The following is a 24,012-nucleotide window of genomic DNA, read 5'->3' as shown; positions in this document are numbered from 1 at the left end:
ACTTTATTTCCACTTTCTAACCCATTTTTAATTATAAGAAGACATGTGGTTGTCATCAGAGATCCAGAATGGTCTCTTGTAGCAGCCAGTGACAAAGGAAACAGCAGTGACACATTTGTAAATGTGAACTATGGCAAAGAACTGTGTTTAGGTTGTAACTTGTTTCTTGGGTGAGTTTGAACACTTCTGTTTGGTAATTTCTGGGATATTGGTACTAGTGCTTGCTCCTTTCCCTTAAATTTTCATTTTACGCTTGCTAGTGGTTTTCCTGATGCAATTAGACTATCTTTCATGTGGGCTGAAAACTTTGATAAAACAGTGAGCCTATTCTTAAGTGTTTGAAAGAGCAGTCACACATTTTTTAAAATCAGACGTCAGTGAATTTACTGAATCTGATTATATAATCAAGTTTTGTCTTCTCACTGATCAGTTCATCACATTTTCTTATTATCAACTGCATTATCCATGGCCATTTTTTTCAGCACTTGTGCTGATGTTGCTTTCAGTTCCAGTCATTAGATGATCATGAAATCAACTTATAGATGTTAATTGGAAAAAAATCATAACAATAGAGTATCCAAATACATTCAGGATCACCTTTGTTGTGTCAACACGCTTGTTTTTTGTTTTGTTTTGTGTTTTTGGTCCTGGTATGTCATTTCACTGTTATTTGCTATTTGGATAAGGTGTCCTACACTGGGTGTGACTGGTGTTTGGGTGATTCCAGGTCTTGTATTCAAGTGGTTTACTTTGTGTGAGTGAGTTCTCACTATTTGATACTCCCTAGGGTTAGGAGTTCTCTGGTTATATAGGGTCTTGGAGTCAGTGCTCCCACTCCAAAGGCTCAGGGCTGGATCACTGGCCAGGAACAGTGTTACAACAGGTGCTTTGTTATGGCATTAAGTTAGATTAAAATAAATATCCAAAAAAAGAGAAACCAAAAGTGAACCCCAGATAAATGGCAGTTACACTGTCATGCAAATGATAATTAAAATAATGGAATATACACATATATCCCAATACTGTTACAAACCTATAGCAAAATCTTTCTATTCAAGTTTCCCCAGCAGTGTTCCATCAGATACCAAGTAGATAGATCGTCTACTCTAAAATTGTTCCTGGAAAAAGAAATTCAGTAATGGCTGAACTTACAAAATAGCTTTTTATTTTTAATAGAATTTTTCAGAGCTTTTCACATGCTAAAAAATACTTAAAAGATCATAAATTTCCAAGCAAAGAATATGGTATATATTATTTCCAAAACCTATTGAACCATTAAACCCTTATTTGCACAATACATTTTAACATCTCCTGAGTAGAGCTTGTGAAACGCTGATCTTGGTGCTCTCTATTTTATCTTTTGACCTTTGATTTTGAAAGAAAGACTCAACGAACAGGAGTTTGAGCATATCCTGGGAGATAGTGAAGGATACAAAAGCCTGGGGTGCTGCAGTCCATGGGGTCTCAAGGAGTCAAAAACAACTTAGAGACTCAACAACAAAGAGTTAAAAAGCAGTAGCTTTATTTTATTGTGAAACTTTTAACATAACTCTTTTTCTTGTGCTTTACTAAGCTCCAGAGTAAGGTAGAAAGGTAAAGAGATGGATGGGCCTGCTATGTGGACTATGTCTCCCAAGTGGTTTAACCTGATTTGTAATCAGTCTTCGTAGTGTGAGTTGTGTGTCTTAACTTGCCACATAAATAGGAAAGTGTTAATCCAGCAAGTCTGAGTTGCTCAAATCATGCACATTTTCAGGAGGGCCTACTTGTATAACTGGCCCTTGGCTAACTCCTGGAAACTGAGCCTTTGTTATTAACTGATAAGTGTTTTACATGCCTGATACCTTGAGCCATGTTGCACCAGCTTTTCTATTTGTGCAAGAATATGATTGTGGTGAATTCCTGCTTTTCTTCTGGGATTCTGAAGATTTGATGACTGAAGCTCGTAAAAAACCTGGACTTTTAGACTCAAAATATCTTCTTTAGAAGACAAAACAAAACCCTAAAAACTTCACACTTGTTACTACAATTGGTTGCTGGGGGATTGATGAACGTGTCCTGTGCAACTCCATTGGGAGAGGGCACTTGGAAACTGGTATCAGTATCCACCAGATTTCACCTGATGCACTTTTTTCCTGTATTAATCCTGTTCTGTATCCTATCACTATAATTAATCATAGCTGTGAGTATAACAACTTTTAAGCCCTATAAGTCCTTCTACTGAGTCATCAAACCAGGGAGTACTGACACACCACGGGTGCCCATTTGTTTTGTAAGTTTGGTGTACCTACCAGGTAGGCGGTCAGCAGTCAGTAGAGGAAAGAATATTAATAAGAAGGGTCATCAGATCTCCTTCAAAGTATTCGCAGTTTGTATAATTGTTCATGAAAGACTTGAAAATTAAAGCTGAGCAAGTTTATAAGCTTGTAATTAAGATGCTATTAGGGCAATTTTAGACAATAAGAATTGCTGAATTTATATAAATGTGGGTCATTTTGTTCTTTTGGAAGACTTTGGTTGTAACCTTTTCCTTAAAATAATGTTATGTATTCAGTGATTTTAGAGCTAGCAATAGTTTGTACAACTTTTAAGAAATAATGAAGGATTTCATTTGTGTTTAATAGCCTCATTAGATCTTTATGGTAATATCAAGCAGTTAACATATGCTTATCACTTGCTGTGTGACAGTCACTAGTGCTTTTACTTGGATTATCTTGTTTAATCCTCACAACCTCTTTATGAAGCAGGTATGTAAGCATTTTTATTTCACATATAAGGAAACAAAGCTTCATAGAGTAAGTTAATTTGCCCAATGTCACTTTCTCTAATAATTGGCAAAGCCAAAAATTGACCTATTTCCCAAACTTTTACTGCAGAGTCATTCTTTACTGGCATTAGATCTAAAGGCAAGTATTACAGATAGTCAGAATTAGCCTTGAAGACCCTCAGATCACCCAGACAATATAATATCTTTGTCAAAAAGTTCAATACAGTTTTTTTCTCTATTCCTTGGGATAGGTCACCATTTTTGGTTGAACATCATGTTATTTTAAAGATGTACTGTATTATTATTAGCACATCACAAGCATACATGTAATAAGAGATATGAAAGACTTGAGTCCAACTAAGGGAATTGTCAATTAATGTCCTCATCTCAGGGCTCTGGGCAAATGCTCAATGAATGGAATGGCAGATATTTCGAACTAGTTTAATTGTGCCTGCTTCTCATATGTACTGTCATTCTCTTGCTGCCTGCCTCACTGTTTATTTAACAGATACTTATTTAGTGCCTAATATATGCCAGGGACTGTTTTACAGAAGTGAGCTAAACAGTTTGTGCCTTCTGAAATTTGCATTATGGGGGGGAAGGAGAGACAGAATGAGAATGCATATTATGTCTGAATGTATGTGTATTCAAACACGTGATTCGTACCATAGGAAGGAAATACAGGAGGTGAGGGAATGCCAGGGCTTAAGAGGTGAAAGAGCAGTTTCCGGGTTGTTGTTTTTTTTAAATGTATATATGGGGTGGTCAAAGAAGTCTCTCCAGAGGAAATAAGGGAGTAAGCCATGTGGCCATCTGGAAGTGAATGTTGCAGGCAGAGGAACCAGTCGGCAGTGAGGTGAGCATATATCTAGATGTTCAAGGAGCAACAAGGAGGCCAGTGTGTCTGGCACATGGTAAACAAGTGAGAGGAAGAGTAGTAGGAAATGAGGTGGTAGCAAGAGAATGTGGGGAAGATATTGTAGGTCCCTGGAAGCCACAGTCAGGATTTGGGAGTGTTGTGGAAAGCCATTAGAGTGTTTAAGTGCATGAGAGATGATTCTGGCAGCCGTGGAGAAAAGAGATTGTTGGGAGAAAAGACTAGAAACCAGGAGAAGGTAGGAGACTGCCATGAGAGTCCAGGTGAGTGACTTGGACTGATCTGGTGGCAGTGGTAGGAGGTGATGAAAAGTGGAAAGACTATGGTTTTATCAGTGGGGTGGGTGTGGGGCATGAGAGAGAGTTGAATGACCAATTTTCATCCTGAGCAGCTGCAAAAGAGTGATGTTCCCATATATTGAGATACTGGAGATACTAGGGAAGGAACAGATTTTTTGCAGGGTGGATGGGGGAAAATCTGGAGTTTAATTTTGTTCATGAGAATGAAATGCATGCTAGATACCAAATAGTGATGTTGAGTAGGCAGTTGGATGAATGCTATTTGAAATCATGAAATTAGATGAGATATAAGTACAAGCAGAGAAGAGATTTCTGGCAGCTGTATCTGAGCAATTTTCTGTCATGTCTTGCCATCCTCTTCTTGACTTTTTTTCCCCCTTTCCCCTCTCTTGAGCACATACAGGTGAATTTGTTTATGTTGGCTGTACCTGTGATACGATCCAATTAACATTACTTCTAAACAAGATGAAACCAAAAGAGTAATACAAATACATTATAGTTATATAGTGCTTTGAACTTAGTAAAGAATTTGTATTTCTCCAATGCCTGTTATGCACCAGTAATGTCTAGATATTTTCATATACATGATCTCATTGGATTTTCCTAAATGGTTACTTGTGTTTTAAGTGGAAATGATGAGCCTGTGGAAACACTTCTAGAGAAAACATTCTTTTATATTTGTATATTGTTCCAAATTTACAAATAAATATAAAATGCATCTTTTAATAGACAAGTGCATGTACATAAAAATTGCAGTTACTAATTTGTAGTAGAAAAACCACTAAGTAGCTATGAGGAAGTGTCTTACATCTCTTGGGTCCTGTTTCCTATTGGTAAAATAATAAAAGGACCAGCTTTGAGAAGGAACATGGTCAAGGAGTTCTCAAATAGTAGATTCAGATCAGTTCTGATTTATGCTTCTATAGCCATGCTGTCCAATATTACTAGCCACATGTGTCTATTTAAATTAGTTTAAAATTAAAATTTAATAAAATTTAAAACTCCATTCTCTGTTGCACTTGCCACATTTCAAGTGCTCAACAACCACATGTGGCAGTGGATACCACTTTAGATAGTGCAGCTATAAAACATCCTCACTGTTAAAGTTCTATTGGACAAACGTTGCTTTATACAACCATTTCTATAACGTAACTCTTTGGGGAGTTATCTGGTTAAATTTGCTTAATTTTAGAAGGTTCAATTTATTTTACCAACTTGCAAAACAAATGGAAATAACATTATTGATCTTTTCAAAAATAAAATGTAATATAACTAGCTCATTTTCACATATCATATGTTTGAATAGTTTATACTTCACATTTATATTTAAATAAACTCATACTACAAATAGCATAGGACTTGTCCCATTGTAATCTAATTGGTATAATTATCATACTGATTACCTGTATGATAACAAATACTTTGAAACCCAAATACTAATGTAAGAAGTACTTTTTAAAAATGAAATGTTTTGGTATTATTTATGATACGATATGGTAAAATTCTGGCTTTTAAATTTTTAGGCTCTTAGAATTAAGAGCAATTTCTGATCCTGGGATTTGTGACGGTAGAAATTATTCTTTCTAATATTATTTCTAATATTTTCTGTAAACAGAAGAAAGGAATTCATCGTTGTACACAGTGCAGACTACAATTTTTGACCTACAAGGAGAAACTGGTTCACAAGCTTGAACATCGGACATTTATAAAGCCTAAAGAGCTAGAGGGATTGCCTCCTGGGACAAAAGTGAGTTGTGTTTTTTTTCTCCTGGTGGTATTTTTTCCTAATGTTTATTTTTGGCTTCTTTATTTTTAATTGAAGGATAATTGCTTTACAATATTGTGTTGGTTTCTGCCATACATCAACATAAATCAGCCACAGATGCTGCTCTCTCCGTTTGTCCCACCCTCTTTCTCCCGTGTCCGCAATTCTGTTCTCTATGTCTGCATCCCCAAAAAAGTGAATTTTAAATAGGTTGTATTCTACCATTATATGACAATACAAATAAACCCCTTATAATATTAAAAATTGACTTGTGGTTGTCATCAAAATTTTTTTTAGGTTTTATCATTCTTATGCTTAGAAAGAAAATTTTTTGCCCATTGTTTTTTGAATTGATTGAAATGTGCTATACTGGAGCATATTCACTTGTAGTGAGTGCAACTAGATTAACTGTAGACTGAGTCAGTGTGTTGTTTCAATATTCTATAGTCTGTTTTGAGCTTTTCCAGTTGGCAGCTTATATGTCTGCTTCAGCTGGTGAGGAATCATATTTAATTTCTTTGTGTCTCCAACATCTGTTATAATGCCTTGAATGCCGTGGTTTGTTGAAGTTAGTATTACTGAAACTACTCTTAGAGAAGCAAGTTCTCTTGGTTAACATTGCTGTGTTAAGTGAGCAAACATACATCTGACTACAAATTTCATTTCCCCTATTTGCCTTATGTACATCTGTTTTCTCTCACTTCTTTTTTTTAAATTTATTTTAATTGGAGGCTAATTACTTTACAATATTGTATTGGTTTTGCCATACATCTACATGAATCCGCCACAGGTATACACATGTTCCCCATCCTGAACCCTCCTCCCTCCTCCCTTCCCGTATGAAGTCAGCTTTTGACTGTTTGCTTCAGTGGAGAAATACATAATCCAAAGTGAAATAATTCCCAAACACTTACGTATTTTGAGTACTAACCTTTGAATGTGAGTATGTCTGCTATTTGAGTTCATTAAAATAATGGAAAGTAGTGCTCTGAAGCTCTAGAGGGAGAGAAGCTATCCAGTATCTTTCCCTATAGGCCATTCATTCCATGCTGGAAGAAGACATGCAGAATTCTAATATTAGTATAAGCAGTGCAATCTTCTCTCATATCTTCTCTTATTAATAATAGTAATAATTAGTATAGAATAATATTTAAAATGATACTAAGTGTTTTGTTCAGTTCAGTCACTCAGTAGTGTACGAGTCTTTGCGACCCCATGGACTACAGCACGCCAGGCCTCCCGTCCATCGCCAACTCCTGGAGCTTGCTCAAACTCATGTCCATCAAGTTGGTGATGCCATCCAATCATCTCATCCTCTGTTGTCCCCTTCTCCTCCAGCCTTCAGTCTTTACCAGCATTAGGGTCTTTTCCAATGAGGCAGTTCTTCACATCAGGTGGCCAAAGTATTGAAGCTTCAGCTTCAGCATCAGTCCTTCCAGTGAATGTTTAGGACTGATTTCCTTTATGATTGACAGGTTGAATCTCCTTGCTGTCCAAGGGACTCTCAAGAGTCTTCTCCAACACTACAGTTCAAAAGCATCAGTTCTTCAGTGCCCCACTTGTTAGCACTTCAGAATTATGTTTTCAGTGTGCTTTTTAATTCATTCTATTATTTAATCCCTGTAACAAACCAGTGAGGTAGAGAAGGCAGGTATTATTCCCGTGTTACAGATGAGGAGGCTTAGGATAAGTTACTTACTCAAGGTCACATGGCTTGGAAGAGAGTAGTATTGAAAGTTAACCTCAGGTTTTTTGACTCCTATTTCAGTACTTTTTGTATGATACTAAGCCACAAGTATTTCATAGGCTTTCCTCATTTGCTGTCCTTAAGTACATGGCAATAGTATAATCAAGTTATTAAAGAAAATGTTAATAGGTAACTTTTTCACTATTAACCAAATGGGTATAATCAAACATCATTTTTCTGAATATTAAATGATAAATTTTTTATTAGCTTCCTCTAAGAAACCTGAGTATTAATTAAACTCTCCATGCTGTATGATGAATTGCTGTAACCACCACAGTAACCTTTGGAACCATAAATCCTGCTTGATGAACTCCCAGAGAGAGCAGGTCACATTTATTGGAGATCTGTTCATTTGTTTTTAGAGGGGTGTAGGTATTTTTTTAATTGAAGTATAATTGATGTACAATATTCTATATTTCGAGTGTGACATGGTGATTCTGAAGATCTGTTTTATAGTTACCAAGGAGTAATGCAGGCCTTTCCAGAGTTATCTCAGGATTTGAGATTTAAAATTTGACCTCTAGCTATTCAGTTATATCAGAATATAAAATAGCCATAGGATGAGCTCTTTTGACCTATTAAATTATCTGTTAACATATAAATGCCATCAATACAAAACCAGTATTACAATAGTAAATAAATACTGAGGTGAATTTCATTTAATTGGTATGACTATTTATAGAATAAGAGCTGACTGATTGGAAAAGACTCTGATCCTGGGAAAGATTGAGGGCAGGAGAAGGGGGCTACAGAGGAGGAGATGGTTGAATGGCATCATCAAATCACTGGACATGAGTTTGGGCAAACTCCAGGAGATAAGTGAAGGACAGGGAAGCCTGGCATGCTGCAGTCCATGGGGTTGCAAAGAGTCGAACACGATTCAGTGACTGAACAACAAAAATTTAGAATAAATGGGAGACTTCTTTGATTGTAGTTTATACTTAGATATTTAACTTTTTGTATGGCGGTGATTTTTTTCCCGGTAACAACTTTATTAACATGTAATTCATATACCATGCATACAGTTTACCCATTTAAAGTATACAATTCGTTGGTTTTTAGCATATTCACAGAGTTGTGAAAACATCACTACAATCTATTTGAGAACATTTTGTCACTGCATATCCAGTCACTCCCAATTTCCCCTCAACAACAACCGACAAACTTTAACCTGTTTTCTGTCCCTATGAATTTTCCTGTTCTGTACATTTCATATGAATGGAATCATACAATATCTACAATATGTGGTCCTTTATGGCTTATTTCTTTCACTTAGTATAATGTTTCTGAGGTTCATCCATGAGGTTCATCCTGTACCTTGTATCAGTGCTTCATTCTCTTTTAAGGCTGTATTAGTACTTAAGTATCAGTACCTTTATGGCTGAATATTATTCAATTGTATGAATATACCATATTTTATTTATTCACTCACTAGTTGGCGAGCATTTGGTTTGTCTCTATTTTTTGACTATAATGAATAATGCTGTCAGGAAATTTCATGTGCATATTTTTGTATGGACATTTCCCTTGAGAGAAATTGCTAGGAGTGGAACACCTAAGGGTTATATAATAATTCTTATGTTTAACATTTTAAAGAACTGCCAAACTTTTTCCAAAGCTACTGTACCATTTTGTACCTTCCCACTAGCAATATATGAAGGCTGAAATTTCTCCACATCCTGTCAGCACGTGTTGCTACCTGTCTTTTTCATTATAGCCATTTAGTTGGTCTAAAGTGATGTATTACTGGAGTTTTGATTTCCATTTCCTTACTGACCAATGATGTTGAGCATCTTTTTGCATGCTTATTTCATATGTATATTACCTATTCAGATCATTTGCCCATTTGTTAATTGGGTTGTCTGTTATTGAGTTGTAAGTTATGCTGTATACATGTCCCTTATTAGAGATATGATTTGCAAATATTTCCTCTCATTCTGTGGTCATCGTTTCACTTTCTTAATAATGTCCTTTGAAGTACAAAAGTTTTCATTTTTATGAAGTCCATTTATCTGTTCTTTGTTTGGTTTCTTGTGCTTTTAGTATCATACCTAAGAAATCATTGCCTAACCCAAAGTCATGAAGATTTACTCCTATGTTTTCTTCTAAGAGTTCTGCAGTTTTAGCTGTTAAAATCTGGTCTTTGATACATTTTGGATTAATTTTTGTATTTAGTATGAGGTAGGGTCCAAGTTGATTCTTTTGCAGGTAGAAATCCAGCTGTCCTAGCACTATTTGTTGGTAAGACTATTGTTTTCCCCCTTGAATTACTTCAGCACCCTTGTCAAAAACCAATTATGCTTTGCATAGAGTGTGATTTTTTAATATTAATGTGATGATTAATTTTCTAAAAGTATGTATTACCTTTATTTTTATAGGTCACTATCCGAGCTTCAGTTGGATCTCTTCATTCAGGACCGTCAACTTCCAAGAGTATTCTGTCTTCCAGTAGTTCTGCAAGCACTTCTCTGCAGGTCTCACCTTCAAAGTCTAAAACTACAACTACTGGAAGTTCTCCAAGATCTAATGCAAGTGAATATAAGACAAGAAAGTTTCGTGCAACTACATCCACTAGAAGTAAACCTAGTACCAGTAAGCAAGGTAGAGGTGCAGCTAAATGCAGAGCAAAAACCTCTTGCAAGCCAAAGAAAAAGCGTAACAGGAAGAGTAAAATCAGCATAGCTTTGAAGAACTTACGGTAATATCTTTTATTCCTGATACACATTCCTATTTCAATATTAAATATTCAAGCTTATTTTAATATAGCTTACCATATCACCAGATAATGTTCATTTACATGATAATCACTTATCTGGCATAAAGGCCAAGAAAATAATAAAAAGATACTTTTTACTAGTGCTGAACAGAACTTGGATTACTGTACTTATTTTATAATTGCCATCTTCTACACTAATCTTATAATTTGTGCTTATATCTTATGATAGTTGAATTGGTTTATGTGATCCTTTTTATTCTAAGGAAACGTTAACTGATATTAGAGTTTTTACTTACTCTAGCTTATTGTTTCAAAGCAGATTTTCAAATTCCAAGTCTCTTTATTTAAAGATTTAGTTAAAACATCTTGACTCCAATTAATAAAACATGAATAAGTCTTTACCTTATTTTTTGGTTTTACAATATATTTTTATCATTTTTTTTCTGTCTCCATAAGGTGTCGTCGGGGAATATACACGTGCATTGAATGTCATACCAAAATAAAAGATTTTGCAAGCCACTTTTCATTATTTGTGCACTGTAATTTTTGCAAATACAGCACTAACTGCAACAAAGCCTTTGTAAATCATATGCTGAGGTGAGTTAAACATGTACACGGCCAGTCAAAACTACCATTCAAGATAATTTGTTTTTTTATAACAAAGCCACTTTGTCATATCAAGGATCTAAAAAGATCTAGCAACAGGGAACTTCGAGGATATTACCCAATACTGTTTTCCAGCATAATAACTCAGGAATTAGCAGGACAAAATTTTTAGGAACAGTTAGGCTAATGAAATTAGAAAAGGTTTGGTAGGGAAGTTATTTTTCTAAGTCTTTCAAAAAGTGAATAAAATTTCAAATGTTCCAAAATATCTTACCAGATAAATGCATGTAACTATGCAGTGTTCCCCACTTCAAAGCAATCTCTTTTAGAGACTTCAGCTTTGTCAGAAATGCTAGGAACATCATCGGTGCTCACATGCTCACTCTCTTGTGTTCTTTATCTCTCATTCTCCCTCTAACCCATCTGTCCATTTGTTTTTCAAGGCCTCCATCTTTGCATTCATTTGATGAAATGTGAAATGAGACTGCAGGAATAGTCCAGTCATGACATTACTGTTGGAATTCTTTTTCATATATCAATTATTTTACATTCTTTGAGCACCTACCATGTACTCTATGCTAGAGAAAGACTTCAAAGCCCACATTACTTTCGTTTGAATCTTATTAGTACTTTATTCCTTCAGTATGGATTTTTCTAAACAAAAATTGTTCAGATATAAATATGCTAAGTTGATTATTCAAATGGAGGTAGGTCCATTTATTTTCAGTCAGAAATAAGATGAAGCCAATAAAAGTGGTGTCTTGGAGCTTATAATAAAGGTCAAGTACCTTTATTCTGCCTGTGTTACTTTATGGGCATAGTTAGCTACCACTTTCAAGGATTTGCCCACATTTTTTAATGCCTTCAGCACTTAACTCTCAGTGTTTTTTTCCCCTTGGTGATTCCCCAGCCCAACTTCATCGTACCTTGACTTTAATGCCAGCACTTCACATCCACCTCTAAGGCATTAAAAAATGCCACCATCCAATGTTACCTTGTCATATGCAATATTCATTCATTTTGAAATCTCATTACTTCTAGACTTTTAGTCTTGGCTCCTCCTTTCAGTCCATTACCACTAAATCCAATCTTATAGTTAACTTCAGCCTCAAAGTCATCTGTTGTGAATCTTGCTTTGTTTTTTGTTCTAGAATCCTTCACATCTTCAGCCACGCTTACCTTGCTATCCTTGACTCTCTTACCCTTTTTGATCTTTCTCTTTGCTCATTTCTAGACTGTGCTTGATTTAGTCAGCTTTGAATTTCTGAACTTTAATGTGGTCCTCTCTTTTAAGAATGCTTATTTGTTTTTGTCTTCAACATCTGTGTAGATGCTTTTCAGTACCTTCAGGATTTTATTCTAGGCTCTAAGTTGTTAACCTTGCCCACTAATTACTCAGAGGTCATCTTTTTTCATTTTTCCCAAGGTTAACCTTTTTCTACCTCAAATCTTTTCCCCTTCATCCAGACATTAATCTCAGAAAAAGACATGTCCACTTTTTCAAAGTTAGTTTTGCCCCTTTTCTCTTCCATTTCCTCCATAATCTTATGCACCCTCATTTCATCTTTTTCTCTGTACCACATTCCTTCTGCCTACAAATATTTTCAGGTTTTTTAGTATGAGGGAAAGATGCCTTTACTTTGCACATTTTCTTATCTTCCTTTCACTGTCAACATTTGTAAAACGTGTTCTTTTCTATCTTATGTTGTCATTTCTTTGTAATTTGAGTATCACCCCCATCTTAATCAGTTCAAGCTGCCCCTTTTAAGACTATCAATCATGTCCTAATCACTAAATGTATTCATTGCTTTTTCTTTTTTTATTATTATTTTTTAATTTTAAAATCTTTAATTCTTACATGCATTCCCAAACATGAACCCCCTTCCCACCTCCCTCCCCATAACATCTCTCTGGGTCATCCCCATGCATCAGCCCCAAGCATGCTGTATCCTGCGTCAGACATAGACTGGCGATTCAATTCTTACATGATAGTATACATGTTAGAATGCCATTCTGCCGAATCATCCCACCCTCTCCCTCTCCCTCTGAGTCCAAAAGTCCGTTATACACATCTGTGTCTTTTTTCCTGTCTTGCATACAGGGTCGTCATTGCCATCTTTGTAAATTCCATATATATGTGTTAGTATACTGTATTGGTGTTTTTCTTTCTGGCTTACTTCACTCTGTGTAATCGGCTCCAGTTTCATCCATCTCATCAGAACTGATTCAAATGAATTCTTTTTAATGGCTGAGTAATACTCCATTGCGTATATGTACCACAGCTTTCTTATCCATTCATCTGCTGATGGACATCTAGGTTGTTTCCATGTCCTGGCTATTATAAACAGTGCTGCGATGAACATTGGGGTACATGTGTCTCTTTCCATTCTGGTTTCCTCAGTGTGTATGCCCAGAAGTGGGATTGCTGGGTCATAAGGTAGTTCTATTTGCAATTTTTTAAGGAATCTCCACACTGTTCTCCATAGTGGCTGTACTAGTTTGCATTCCCACCAACAGTGTAGGAGGGTTCCCTTTTCTCCACACCCTCTCCAGCATTTATTGCCTGCAGATTTTTGGATCGCAGCCATTCTGACTGGTGTGAAGTGGTATCTCATTGTGGTTTTGATTTGCATTTCTCTAATAATGAGTGATGTTGAGCATCTTTTCATGTGTCTGTTAGCCATCCGTATGTCTTCTTTGGAGAAATGTCTGTTTAGTTCTTTGGCCCATTTTTTGATTGGGTCCTTTATTTTTCTGGAATTGAGCTGCATAAGTTGCTTATATATTTTTGAGATTAGTTGTTTGTCAGTTGCTTCATTTGCTATTATTTTCTCCCATTCAGAAGGCTGTCTTTTTCACCTTGCTTGTATTTTCCTTTGTTGTGCAGAAGCTTTTAATTTTAATTAGATCCCATTTGTTTATTTTTGGTTTTATTTCCAGAATTCTGGGAGGTGGATCATAGAGGATCCTGCTGTGATTTATGTCAGAGAGTGTTTTGCCTATGTTCTCCTCTAGGAGTTTTATAAAAAAATATGGAATGCTTCACGAATTTGCATGTCATCCTTGCACAGGGGCCATGCTAATCTTCTCTGTATCATTCCAATTTTAGTATATGTGCTGCTGAAGCGAGCACTATTCATTGCTTTTCATTCTTACTCTTCTATGACTTCTTTAAGACTATTTGATACTTTTGATCGCTCACTCTTTAAACTCTTTGCAAGTTCTCCTAAACGGTTACCACAATTTTTTTCTTTTTTGCTCCTCCGTTTCATTACCTTTTCTTTCTTCAGCTCTTCTTGGCTCTTTGCATTTCTATTCTTGGTACCTTAACCACTCTGAGAGTTTTATATTTTACCTTTCAACTGTAAATCCTCCAATTTCAATGCTGAGTTTTCCTGAGATCCAACTCTTCATCTCAAACTATTTGATGGATCACAGGACACAAATAAGTCAAACATTTTTGTCTGTCTAGGATCCAAGCTATTATTACCCCCTCCCCTTTAAGCTCAGTCTGTCTCAGTGCATCATTTGCATAAATGTGGAGCATCATGTGGAAATAATACAGTTTTAAGTTTCTGAAGCCTATGGTGTTCTCTTGATCTGGCACCATTCATCATGGCTTCCTGAAAATCTATCTTTCTGTAATTTACCACTCTGCCTCACAACTACTGCAGTGGTTCTGCACCTATGCCTCAGTTGTTCCAAACCAGACTCCAGCCAATCTTTCTCTCAGTATACTGCTGGGGGGAATGCTGGTCTCTTATTCTGTGCCAAACACATGGCTGCTCCAACAGGGCTTTAATTCTGCCCTGAATTTATAGGATTTTAAATTGAAAATTATCTTTAGGGTTCCTTAAGTTCATGGATCATTCTGTCCTCTCCCATTTGCCATAGGCTCCTCAACTGTCTTGTGGGACCTCTGGCCCCATTCTACCCCCAAAATATCCCCAACTGGCCCTAGGCTTCTTTAATAAACTTTCTAATTTCTAGTGAGCCCCAAGCCTGTACTGCAGCATCATCAGGCACACTTACTCATCGTTCAGATCATACAGAACTGAAATGTCCACTTCTACTCTTCTAAGGGTTTTGTAAGTCTCTCTGCGTTTCCCCTACTTCACTCATGCCTTGCTTCCTTGGTTACCTCAAGTACCTCCCCCTAATTGGATACCCTCACTCTGACTCTGTGTGGAATTTTTGTCATAAGATTGAGCTCTGTACATACAGAAGCTTTGTTTTCTCAGAGGTCAAGTACTTTTATCCTCAGCCCATAGCAACTCTGTAACCATACCAGACAGAAGTCAAGCCCCTCAAAATAATTGATCTTCCCCAGTGTATAGTTTGTCCCATATTCCGTAGAGTGACCTTTTCTTATTCTTTTTTATTCTTTGGCATGCTCCTCTCCTTCCCTCTCATTTTACCTTCTGTGAAGTATCTGATCACTGTGGTCCCTCATAGGAATCAATTGTTTTTTTGAGTTCTGTACTATTCAGCTATTCTGCCTCATATTAAATATGTGTCTTACCTACTTGAGAATGTGGTTCTTTGTATTCACCATGGCATCTATTCTGAGGACTTTTTCTTGGGGATAGGTAGTCATTCTTTTCCCATGTGTACATGGTATGTTGATGGATAGTTACCATGTGTCTAAGGATATCCATTGAATTGATGTGTTGCCTAGTTTGGGTCTGTCAGTGCAAGCTAGGGCTAGCAAAGTTTCAGTAAGTTTTTCAGATGATTAGTTTGTGTAAGAATCATCTGAAAAACGTATTGAAACTGGTTTCTGGGCACCACCACCAGAGATTAATTCAGTAGGTCTGGAGTGGGAGCTGAGACTTTGTATTCAGTATTTCTAATAAGCTCCCAGGTGATGCAGATGCTGCTGGTCCTATGGATCACACTTTGAGTAATACTGTGCTATGCCAAAAGAAAGTGAAAGTGTTAGTCGCTTAGGCATGTCCCACTCTTTGCAAGCCCATGGATTGTAGCCCGCCAGGCTCCTCTGTCCATGGACTTCTCCGGGCAAAAATACTAGGGTGGGGAGCCACTCCCTTCTCCAGGGGATCTTTCCGACCCAGGGATCGAACCCAGATCTCCTGCATTAGCAGGCAGATTCTTTGCCTTCTGAGCCACCAAGGATCCTGGCTAATTCTGCCTGTCTTTCTAATACAGGAAAGCTTTCCTTATCAACTTAGAAGGCAGTATTAAGCTGTTAGCATCGGCTGCAAAATTTGGTTAGTGGTTTTCTGTGCATAGAGGAAGTATTGTTTTAACTTGAGTTCTGCTTCCTTTAATTGATGTTCTTTAAAAGCTCTTACAGTAATTGCAGAAGATTCTTTAAGTGTTTCATTTTACTGATGGTAATGTCACTTGGCCTAAGAAACAGTTTTTTCCAGGGTCCCCAAGCTAAGTATATTAAGATTATAAAGTATTATTCCTAACAGTTTATATTACAGCAAAATACATCATTAGCAAATAACTTTTAAATTGTTCTCAACTCTTATTAAGTGAAAATAATTTGATGTTCTTTGCATGTTTAACTCGTTTTTTTTTATAGCAGTGAGGTATAATCATTTAAGATTATTCTGAGGGAAATATGTTAGAAAATACGATGATAACATGAAATGTAAGATAAAAATCTTGAATTAAACATGCTAATAGAATTTTATAATTTAAATTGTGGTCTTTTATTCAAAACTAGGAAACTAAGTATAGGCTTGAAAAATTGTCGTGAAATTAATTACTTACTGTATAATAAAATCTCATTTCTTTCTTGTCTTTCTAGCTTTCATGCCAGCCAGCCAGCTAAACGGTTTTGCATTTTTAAGAGGCTTTCTAGAACTCTCAGGTAAGTAATTAATCTTTTTTTTATTCTCTCTATAGTAACTTTTTAACCTGATGCTGGAGTGCTTAGTTTGGAAAATGAAATAATTGCTACTGGACATACGGAATTCTGTTCATTATATCCTTAGATCTAAGAGGGGGTTACCTAATAGTTTCCAGCTAAACTTTTGTTTCCAGAGAAGACAATGGCACCCCATTCCAGTACTCTTGCCTGGAAAATCCCATGGACGGAGGAGCCTGATGGGCTGCAGTCCATGGGGTCGTGAACAGTCGGCCACGACTGAGCGACTTCACTTTCACTTTTCACTTTCATGCATTGGAGAAGGAAATGGCAACCCACTCCAGTGTTCTTGCCTGGAGAATCCCAGGGATGGCGGAGTCTGTGGGGTCGCAGAGAGTCGGACATGACTGAAGCGACTTAGCAGCAGCAGCAAACTTTGTTTCAGTGATATTAAGCATTAAGATGAAACTTCCATGAATTTGCATTATAAAATTAAAAAATAAGGCTCTCCAGCAATATTTGAGTATTTAAAAGACTTTTAAGATAGTTGACAAAGTGACTTAACACACTTTCATTTTTGAAATAAAAATATACAACTTGTTTACTATTCAGAGGAATTGTGAACATTTCTGAAAAGATCGATAATTAATGTTGGTGCTACCACACACACTTAGCTCAGAATTCATTAAGGACCATTTTTTCACATTATTCTAATTCCTTTGACTCCATTTTCCTTTGGTTAATTATTTTGTTATTGCTATCATTGCTATTTGAGATACCAGTGTCAAGATCTTTATATTAATAGCATCAGGTTAGCCAACACTTGTTTTAATGCTTTGGGTTAGTGGAAGAGGAGAAGAGGGGATGCTGTGACTCAGGATCTTATATTTTGATGTCTTCTGCCTCATTTGCTCTTCTCTGTCGCCTCCTTTAGGTCTTTCCTTGACCACCCCATTTAAGATACCATTCTTTCCCAGCCCCACTCCTAACACTCCCTATCTCCCTTTTTTGCTTTGTTTTTTTCTTCATGGCAACTTTTTACTGTTCAATAGATTGTGTATTTCACCCTCTTGTTTACTGTCTGTATCTTCTGACTAAAATGTGTATGATTTGGATATTTGGCTATGTCAGACATTGGCTGGGCATTCAGTAGTGGCCTGGCCTATGGTAGGCTTTTGTGAATATTTATTGAGTAAATTAATATTGAAAGTGACATGTGGAATGTGTAGATGATACATCAATAATAGCTCATAGGAAGAGGAAAGTTTTATTCCATTTTTTAAAAATACATCAGTGCAATTTTAAAACTATTGCTAAATTCAAGGAATTAGGAAATACCAATAAACTTTATCTAGATATTAACAGTTACTAAAAATTTTTTATAACAATGAAAAGGATTTATTCTAAAGATGAGAATTTAATTTGATTTTTATCTCACTATTGTCAAACTGAGTTGTGTGCTTGGTTCTTAGATTTAATTGTACGACTTTTTTTCTCACATAGGGTGGGTCTCAAATTTAAATAGAAAACTGGTGATTTTCTATGTATGGGAGTTTTCATATTTAAAATTTTAAGAATAGTAAATTTATAACTGTTATTTTATTAAAATGCAGTGTTCATTTTTAAATTCATTGTATATCATGTATAACACAAGGTAGCAAATTCTGTGAAGATGACAGTGATGAAGTAGGCTTGGTACCAACCTTCAAGGAATGTACAATTTATAAGATGTGAACATAAGTAACTACAGAAATTAATACAGGGAGGTTTGTAATAAGTGCAATGAAAGTTACGATTTGAAGAGAAAGAGAGGTTTCTACTTTTAAGAAGAGGCACAGGGGCATTTCAGTTGGAAAAACAGCATGAATGAAAATTAAGAAAGGAAAAAAGCAAATGATAAACACAGTGAATGACAAGTAGTACAGTTTGGATGAAGCATGAGGTTCATATAACATTGTACTAAGTTCAGAGTCTGGGAATGGTTTTGAGCTTATATCCAGATGGTGGAATCCTTGAAAAAGCCTAGGGAATTTGGACTTAATTTGAAGATGTTGGGAGAGCCATTGGTGCTTCATGTGGAATCAAGGATACTAAAGGAAGATCAATTTGGAGGGCTATACAAGGTGAGTTGTAGCTACATGAGGCACGTGCATGCTTAGTCTCTCAGTCGTGTCCAACTCTTTACAGCCCCATGGACTGTGGCCTGCCAGGCCCTTCTGTCCATGGAATTTTCCAGGCAGGAGTACTGGAGTGGGTTGCCATTCCCTTCTCCATGGATCTTCCCCACCCAGGGATCAAACCCGAGTCTCCTGTGTCTCCTGCTTTGCCAAGCAGATTCTTTACCACTGAGCCACCTGGGAAGCCCACGTGAGGCACATAGACTGATTAAGACTGTTGCAGTAGTTAAGACTGATTTAATAAGATAATCTGGGGCGAAGTGGTGAAGTGGTACCATGCCACATTAAAGAATATGGGCTCTAGAATCAAAAGGTTCAGTTTCAGACCTGGTCCTGACCTTGGTAAGTTACTAAACCTGAACCTGTCCTCTATTTAAAAAAGTTAAAATTACAGCACCTACTTCTTTGGATTGTTTACACAGAGTAAGCGCTCAATAAATTGCTAATATTGAATATTATGAGATTTTTCAAATAGTGATTGTCTAAAGGCAAAAAGAGTCAGAAATAGCTACAGTTTTGAGCATTTATGTCAGGGGCATGGCATCGTTAAGGAGACCAGTCAGGAGGAATGACTTTTCCCAGGTAAGGAGGAAAGTACACGCCTTTAGTTTCATGGAGATCATTTCTGATGTGACAACTCAGTGTAAATATACAACAAGCTGTTGAGAGTAGAGCTGCAAGGGAGAAATTAGACTAAGCTATGCCTTGAATTTATTCTTATACAGGTAAAGTACTTACTGTTAAAGTATTTAAAACAAACTGCAAAAGTATATTTATGCTTTGTTAATAAGCTGATGATAATGCATGATTTATTTATGTTCACATAATTTATTTTTAAGACCTCATTTCTTCTCTGATTTTATCATTTAAATAGGACATTAGATTGTAGGCTTCACAGAGTATCCTTTTTTGTTCACTCTTATATTTGTAACACAAAGCCATACTAGTAGTACAGAGTATATAAAGAAGGTTCTCAGCAAATGTATATTGAATGGATGAATCTTGCTTTGCTGATGGGCAAAGGCAGAGAAAGATTGTGCCTCGCACAAGTTATACAAGTTGTTAGTGGAGTCCAGACTGGGTTTTAGTTCTCTCTTCACTCATAACTTTTAGGAACCACAAGAGAGGGAACTGGAGAAGGAAATGGCAAGCCACTCCAGTACTCTTGCATGGGAAATCCCATGGACAGAGGAGCTTGGTGGGCTACAGTGCATAGGGTTGCAAAGAGTTGGACACAACTGAACAACTAAACAACAGCGAGGAGAGGGAACAGCACGTAGAGCACTAAATGTTCTCATAATTTAGACATGGCTATGCCATTTTCTAGAGACATGCCATTTCATGTATATCAGGCTTATATAACAAAATTTGGAAATGGTCACAACACACACAAAAGTTACGTGGAAAAATAATAACTGAATTTGTGTATGTTTTTTTTTTTAAGACAACCTTTTCTTTTTTTTTTCCCATAGGGGCATTACTCTAGTGTGCCTTAAATGTGATTTCCTGGTTGATTCTTCGGCTCTGGATCTTATGGCTAAGCACTTAAGCCAACGTAAAACTCACACTTGCCAAGTTATAATAGAGAATGGTACGTATATATAATTGTGTTACTTTAGATTTCTGATATTTATTCCATATTATTTATTCTGATATTTATTCTAGGTGGTTTTGATCAACCACAGTATAGGCCTTTACATATTAAAATAATAGTTTCATTCCTCATACATTCTTTAAAAATATTTTATTTTATACTGAAATATAGTTGATTTACAATGTTATATTAGTCTTGGTGTACAACACACTGATTTAGTTATATATAGAGATTCTTTTCATTACAGTTTATTGCAAGATATTAAATGCAGTTCCCAGTGCTATACAGTTGGAACCATGTTCTTTATCTATTTTGTATATGGTAGTTTATATTTGCTAATCCCAAACTCCTAATTTATCCTTTCCCTTCCTTTCCCCTTCTCATTCCTCATATATTCTATTTTAAATGTAAAATTCTTTCTAATTTCAGTTCCTGAAAGTACCTCAGCTTTTGAACCCACTTCTGCGTAAGTTTAATATTCATTCAGTGCATTTTTCTTTGATGGATTTTAGCACTATTGCATTTATTGAATGTATCACTAATAGAAATGAAAAATATTAAAGTTTTTTGTTTTTGTTTTTGTTTTTAAAGCCTCTTGTTGAAATAGATTCCTGCTCTATGGAGCTCGTGCAACCTGGTGCAAGACAAATTGGAATTTCCTAAGTTCAAAGTTCTGAAGTGTTTTCTTTCACAAAGGCAGTTTCCTAAGTTCAAAGTTCTGAAGTGTTTTCTCATACAAAAGTGATTAAACAGCCAAGTTTATGACACTAGTTCTCGTTATTCAGTTCTTTTCAGCTGTCGGATGGCACTAGAATCTTATTCCACCTTATCTTTATGTCAGGTTAACATACCTTAACATAAGCTTTTTTCCTGTTGGCTCTCTTCAGAAATAACTTTTGTTGCTATGGTCTTTTCTTGCTTTGCTTAAAATAATTCGTGTTTTTCTCCGCTATACTTGCTTTCAGAATACTGCATTCCAAATGATGTGACTGTTCATCTTTCTTGTCTGTTTTGTCTGGTTTCTTAGTTTCTTAGGAAATTACACTTTTAGGTCAGATAGTTATCTTTTTCTTCATTCCTTGTCTGTCATTGTTCTATTTTTCATATTTTTCAGATGCAGAAGCAACACAGAAATTTCAAATAAAGTCCAGGGTATTCCTGGTCCGTGTCCCCCTTCGATGGACACGTCTGATGCCTGTCCTCTCTTTCCAAGGAATGTGAATTATTTGACTGTGAGACCTCCTCTAGATTTTGGCCTTAAGAAATCAAATCTTAGGGAGAGTCCCTTCCTTCATGACTGGCCTCCTATAAGACTGATGCTAATTTGGCCAGAGATGACCTCAAGGCCCACCAAATAGAGCACAACTTTCTACTGGGGGCTTTGGTTCTTGATCTTAAGCTCATGGGTCGATTCTAACCAAGAAAAGCCCATCAGATCAATGCTTCAACATCCAAGTTGAAGTTGGATCATTCTGGCTGCTGCCCTTTTATCTTCCTCAGTGTGCATGCAGTCCAGGGAATATAAAAACTGGTTATATAGGGAACCAAGGTTACTTTTACTTTCATGTTCTTGAAGTTTCTGAAGTTAACAGTTCCAAAATCAGTTAGTTCTACTGTTGTTTAAAGTTTTTTCCAGTATTAGATGCATTCAGCAATACTACTATTCAATTTTTTTATTTTTTTACTCTAATTTAATTTTGTTATCTTTGTTTTATGTTGTCTTTGCCAAATTTATTAATGTCTGTTTTGTTATATCCTCTTTTCTTTCTTCTCTTTAAAACTTGTTTTGTGTTCATTTTCTTTCGTTAATAACTCAAAAAAAAATCCTTTGAATTCCCTACAAATTTTATGTAGCTACCTATTGGCAGCTTCTTAATTTGGTAATTATTCAGACCACTAGACGTTATTACATCCACTGTCTATCTTGGATCTATCGTTATCTTAGTGATTGTGGGTTCAAAGGCATGAAGAATTGGCAAAGAACACTTCCTACAGACCTTAAAACGAGTTTTAACGTTGCATTTCTGTACATCTAATGCATACTATCTTAGCCATTAGTGTAATTCCTTTGGATAAAGATAATATATTCAGAAAATATTGGGACCAAAAATGCACTTGTTTCTTGCCCATATATATATATAGATGTATATTTTTTAATTTGGTGTTTGTTTATTTTGGTTACATTGAATATAGATTTGCTGAACAGTTTTGATGTTATTACTTATTTTTTTAATAAAATTTGTATTGTTAAAGTGCCTCTGAAATTATTTTCTAATAAAGCACTTTGAATAAAACCTGTAGATTTCCATACATCTAGGACCATTTCTTTGCTTCTTACATGGAAGCCTGATTACTTGGCCTACAGACTGAGCACTTTATTGAATCTATCTTGTAGTTTTTCTTTCAGCACAGTTAAAAGCTCACTATGTATACTTTAGGAATTCCCAGATAGCTCAGTGGTAAAGAAGCCACCTGCCAATGCAGGATGTGCAGTTTCGATTCCTGGGTCAGGAAGACGCCCTGGAAAAGGAAACGGCAACCCACTCCAGTATTCTTGCCAGGAGAATCCCATGGACCAGAAGAGCGTGGTGGGGTGTAGGCAACAGTCCATGGGGTTGCAAAGAGCCACACACAAGCACCCACATACATCCATCATCCATCCATGTATACTTCTGTAATTTTTAGAACTTTGAAGACTGGCAGGAGACCCTTTATAATTTTAATAACCATGAAGGTGGACAGGCTGAGAAGTTTGACTCAATCATGAGTGAGTTTTATTTTTCCCTCTAAACATTGGAACTTCTTGAACTGTACTTTGAAACTTCATTTGAGCTGCTATAACAGAATACCATAGACTGGGTGTCTTGTAAACAATAGAAATTTATTTCTCATTATTCTGGAGGTTGGAAGTCAGTGAACAAGGTGCTGGCAGATTCAGTCTGTTGAGGACCCCTTCCTGGTTCATAGACAGTTGTCTTCTTGCCATGTCCTCACGTGGTGGAAAGGACAAGAGTTCTCTAGGGCCTCAATTACAAGGGCATTAATCTGATTGACATGGGCTCTACACTCTAGACCTAATTACCTAATGAGGCCCCACCTCCAATACCATCACAACTGGGGATTAGGTTTCAACATACGTACTTGTCTGGGAAAGTGAAAGTGAAGTCGCTCAGTCTGACTGTGACCCGTGGACTGTAGCCCACCAAGCCTCTCTGTCCATGGGATTCTCTAGGCAAGAATACTGGAGTGGGTTGCCATTTCCTTCTCCAGGCGATCTTCTCTACCCAGGGATCGAACCCAGGTCTCCCACATTGCAGGCAGACGCTTCAACCTCTGCTCCACCAGGGAAGCCCTTAAATACAAGAATACAGTCTCAGAAAATCTCCTATAGAGACACAGAACTTCAGATCTAAGTACTAACATCAAAGATTTCAAGGGAGGAAAGGAAGCCAGGTTGAAAGAAGGGGAGGAGGCAGGAGAGGGGGGCAAAAGGGGTGGCCTTACAGATGTCTCCTGCCATCTACAGATACCCAGGCGTTATGTGACTTTTCCCTGGGCCTCCAGAGAAGGGAGGACTGGAACTCGGCCCTACCAGAAATCAGACCAGATCAGAACCAGAATT

At 36.6% G+C, this 24,012-nt stretch overlaps 1 protein-coding gene and 1 non-coding gene across 13 annotated transcripts in view; one reads left to right on the top strand and one right to left on the bottom strand.

Moving 5' to 3' along the window:
* The window catches only part of ZNF280C (zinc finger protein 280C), a 73,141-nt gene extending 50,496 nt beyond the window's left edge, over nucleotides 1–22,645 (top strand). For all 12 annotated transcript variants that reach the window (XM_070290814.1, XM_070290817.1, XM_070290809.1 and 9 more), the window contains 7 exons: nucleotides 5,559–5,690; nucleotides 9,834–10,153; nucleotides 10,628–10,768; nucleotides 16,560–16,622; nucleotides 20,269–20,387; nucleotides 20,820–20,856; nucleotides 20,982–22,645. In XM_070290814.1, coding sequence (XP_070146915.1) covers nucleotides 5,559–5,690; nucleotides 9,834–10,153; nucleotides 10,628–10,768; nucleotides 16,560–16,622; nucleotides 20,269–20,387; nucleotides 20,820–20,856; nucleotides 20,982–20,997 — 828 coding nt within the window. In that variant the 3' untranslated portion in view covers nucleotides 20,998–22,645. The remainder of the gene's footprint in view (nucleotides 1–5,558; nucleotides 5,691–9,833; nucleotides 10,154–10,627; nucleotides 10,769–16,559; nucleotides 16,623–20,268; nucleotides 20,388–20,819; nucleotides 20,857–20,981) is intronic.
* LOC138931300 (U6 spliceosomal RNA) lies at nucleotides 13,804–13,910 on the bottom strand. Its single transcript, XR_011446542.1, has one exon. It is a non-coding gene; the product is annotated as a U6 spliceosomal RNA (small nuclear RNA).
* Nucleotides 22,646–24,012: the final 1,367 nt, after the last annotated feature.

Source organism: Ovis canadensis, chromosome X (assembly GCF_042477335.2).
Source record: "Ovis canadensis isolate MfBH-ARS-UI-01 breed Bighorn chromosome X, ARS-UI_OviCan_v2, whole genome shotgun sequence".
In the NCBI taxonomy this organism is placed as follows: domain Eukaryota; kingdom Metazoa; phylum Chordata; class Mammalia; order Artiodactyla; family Bovidae; genus Ovis; species Ovis canadensis.
The sequence above is the reverse complement of the archived record's forward strand: the minus strand, read 5'-3'. Positions and strand labels throughout refer to the sequence as shown.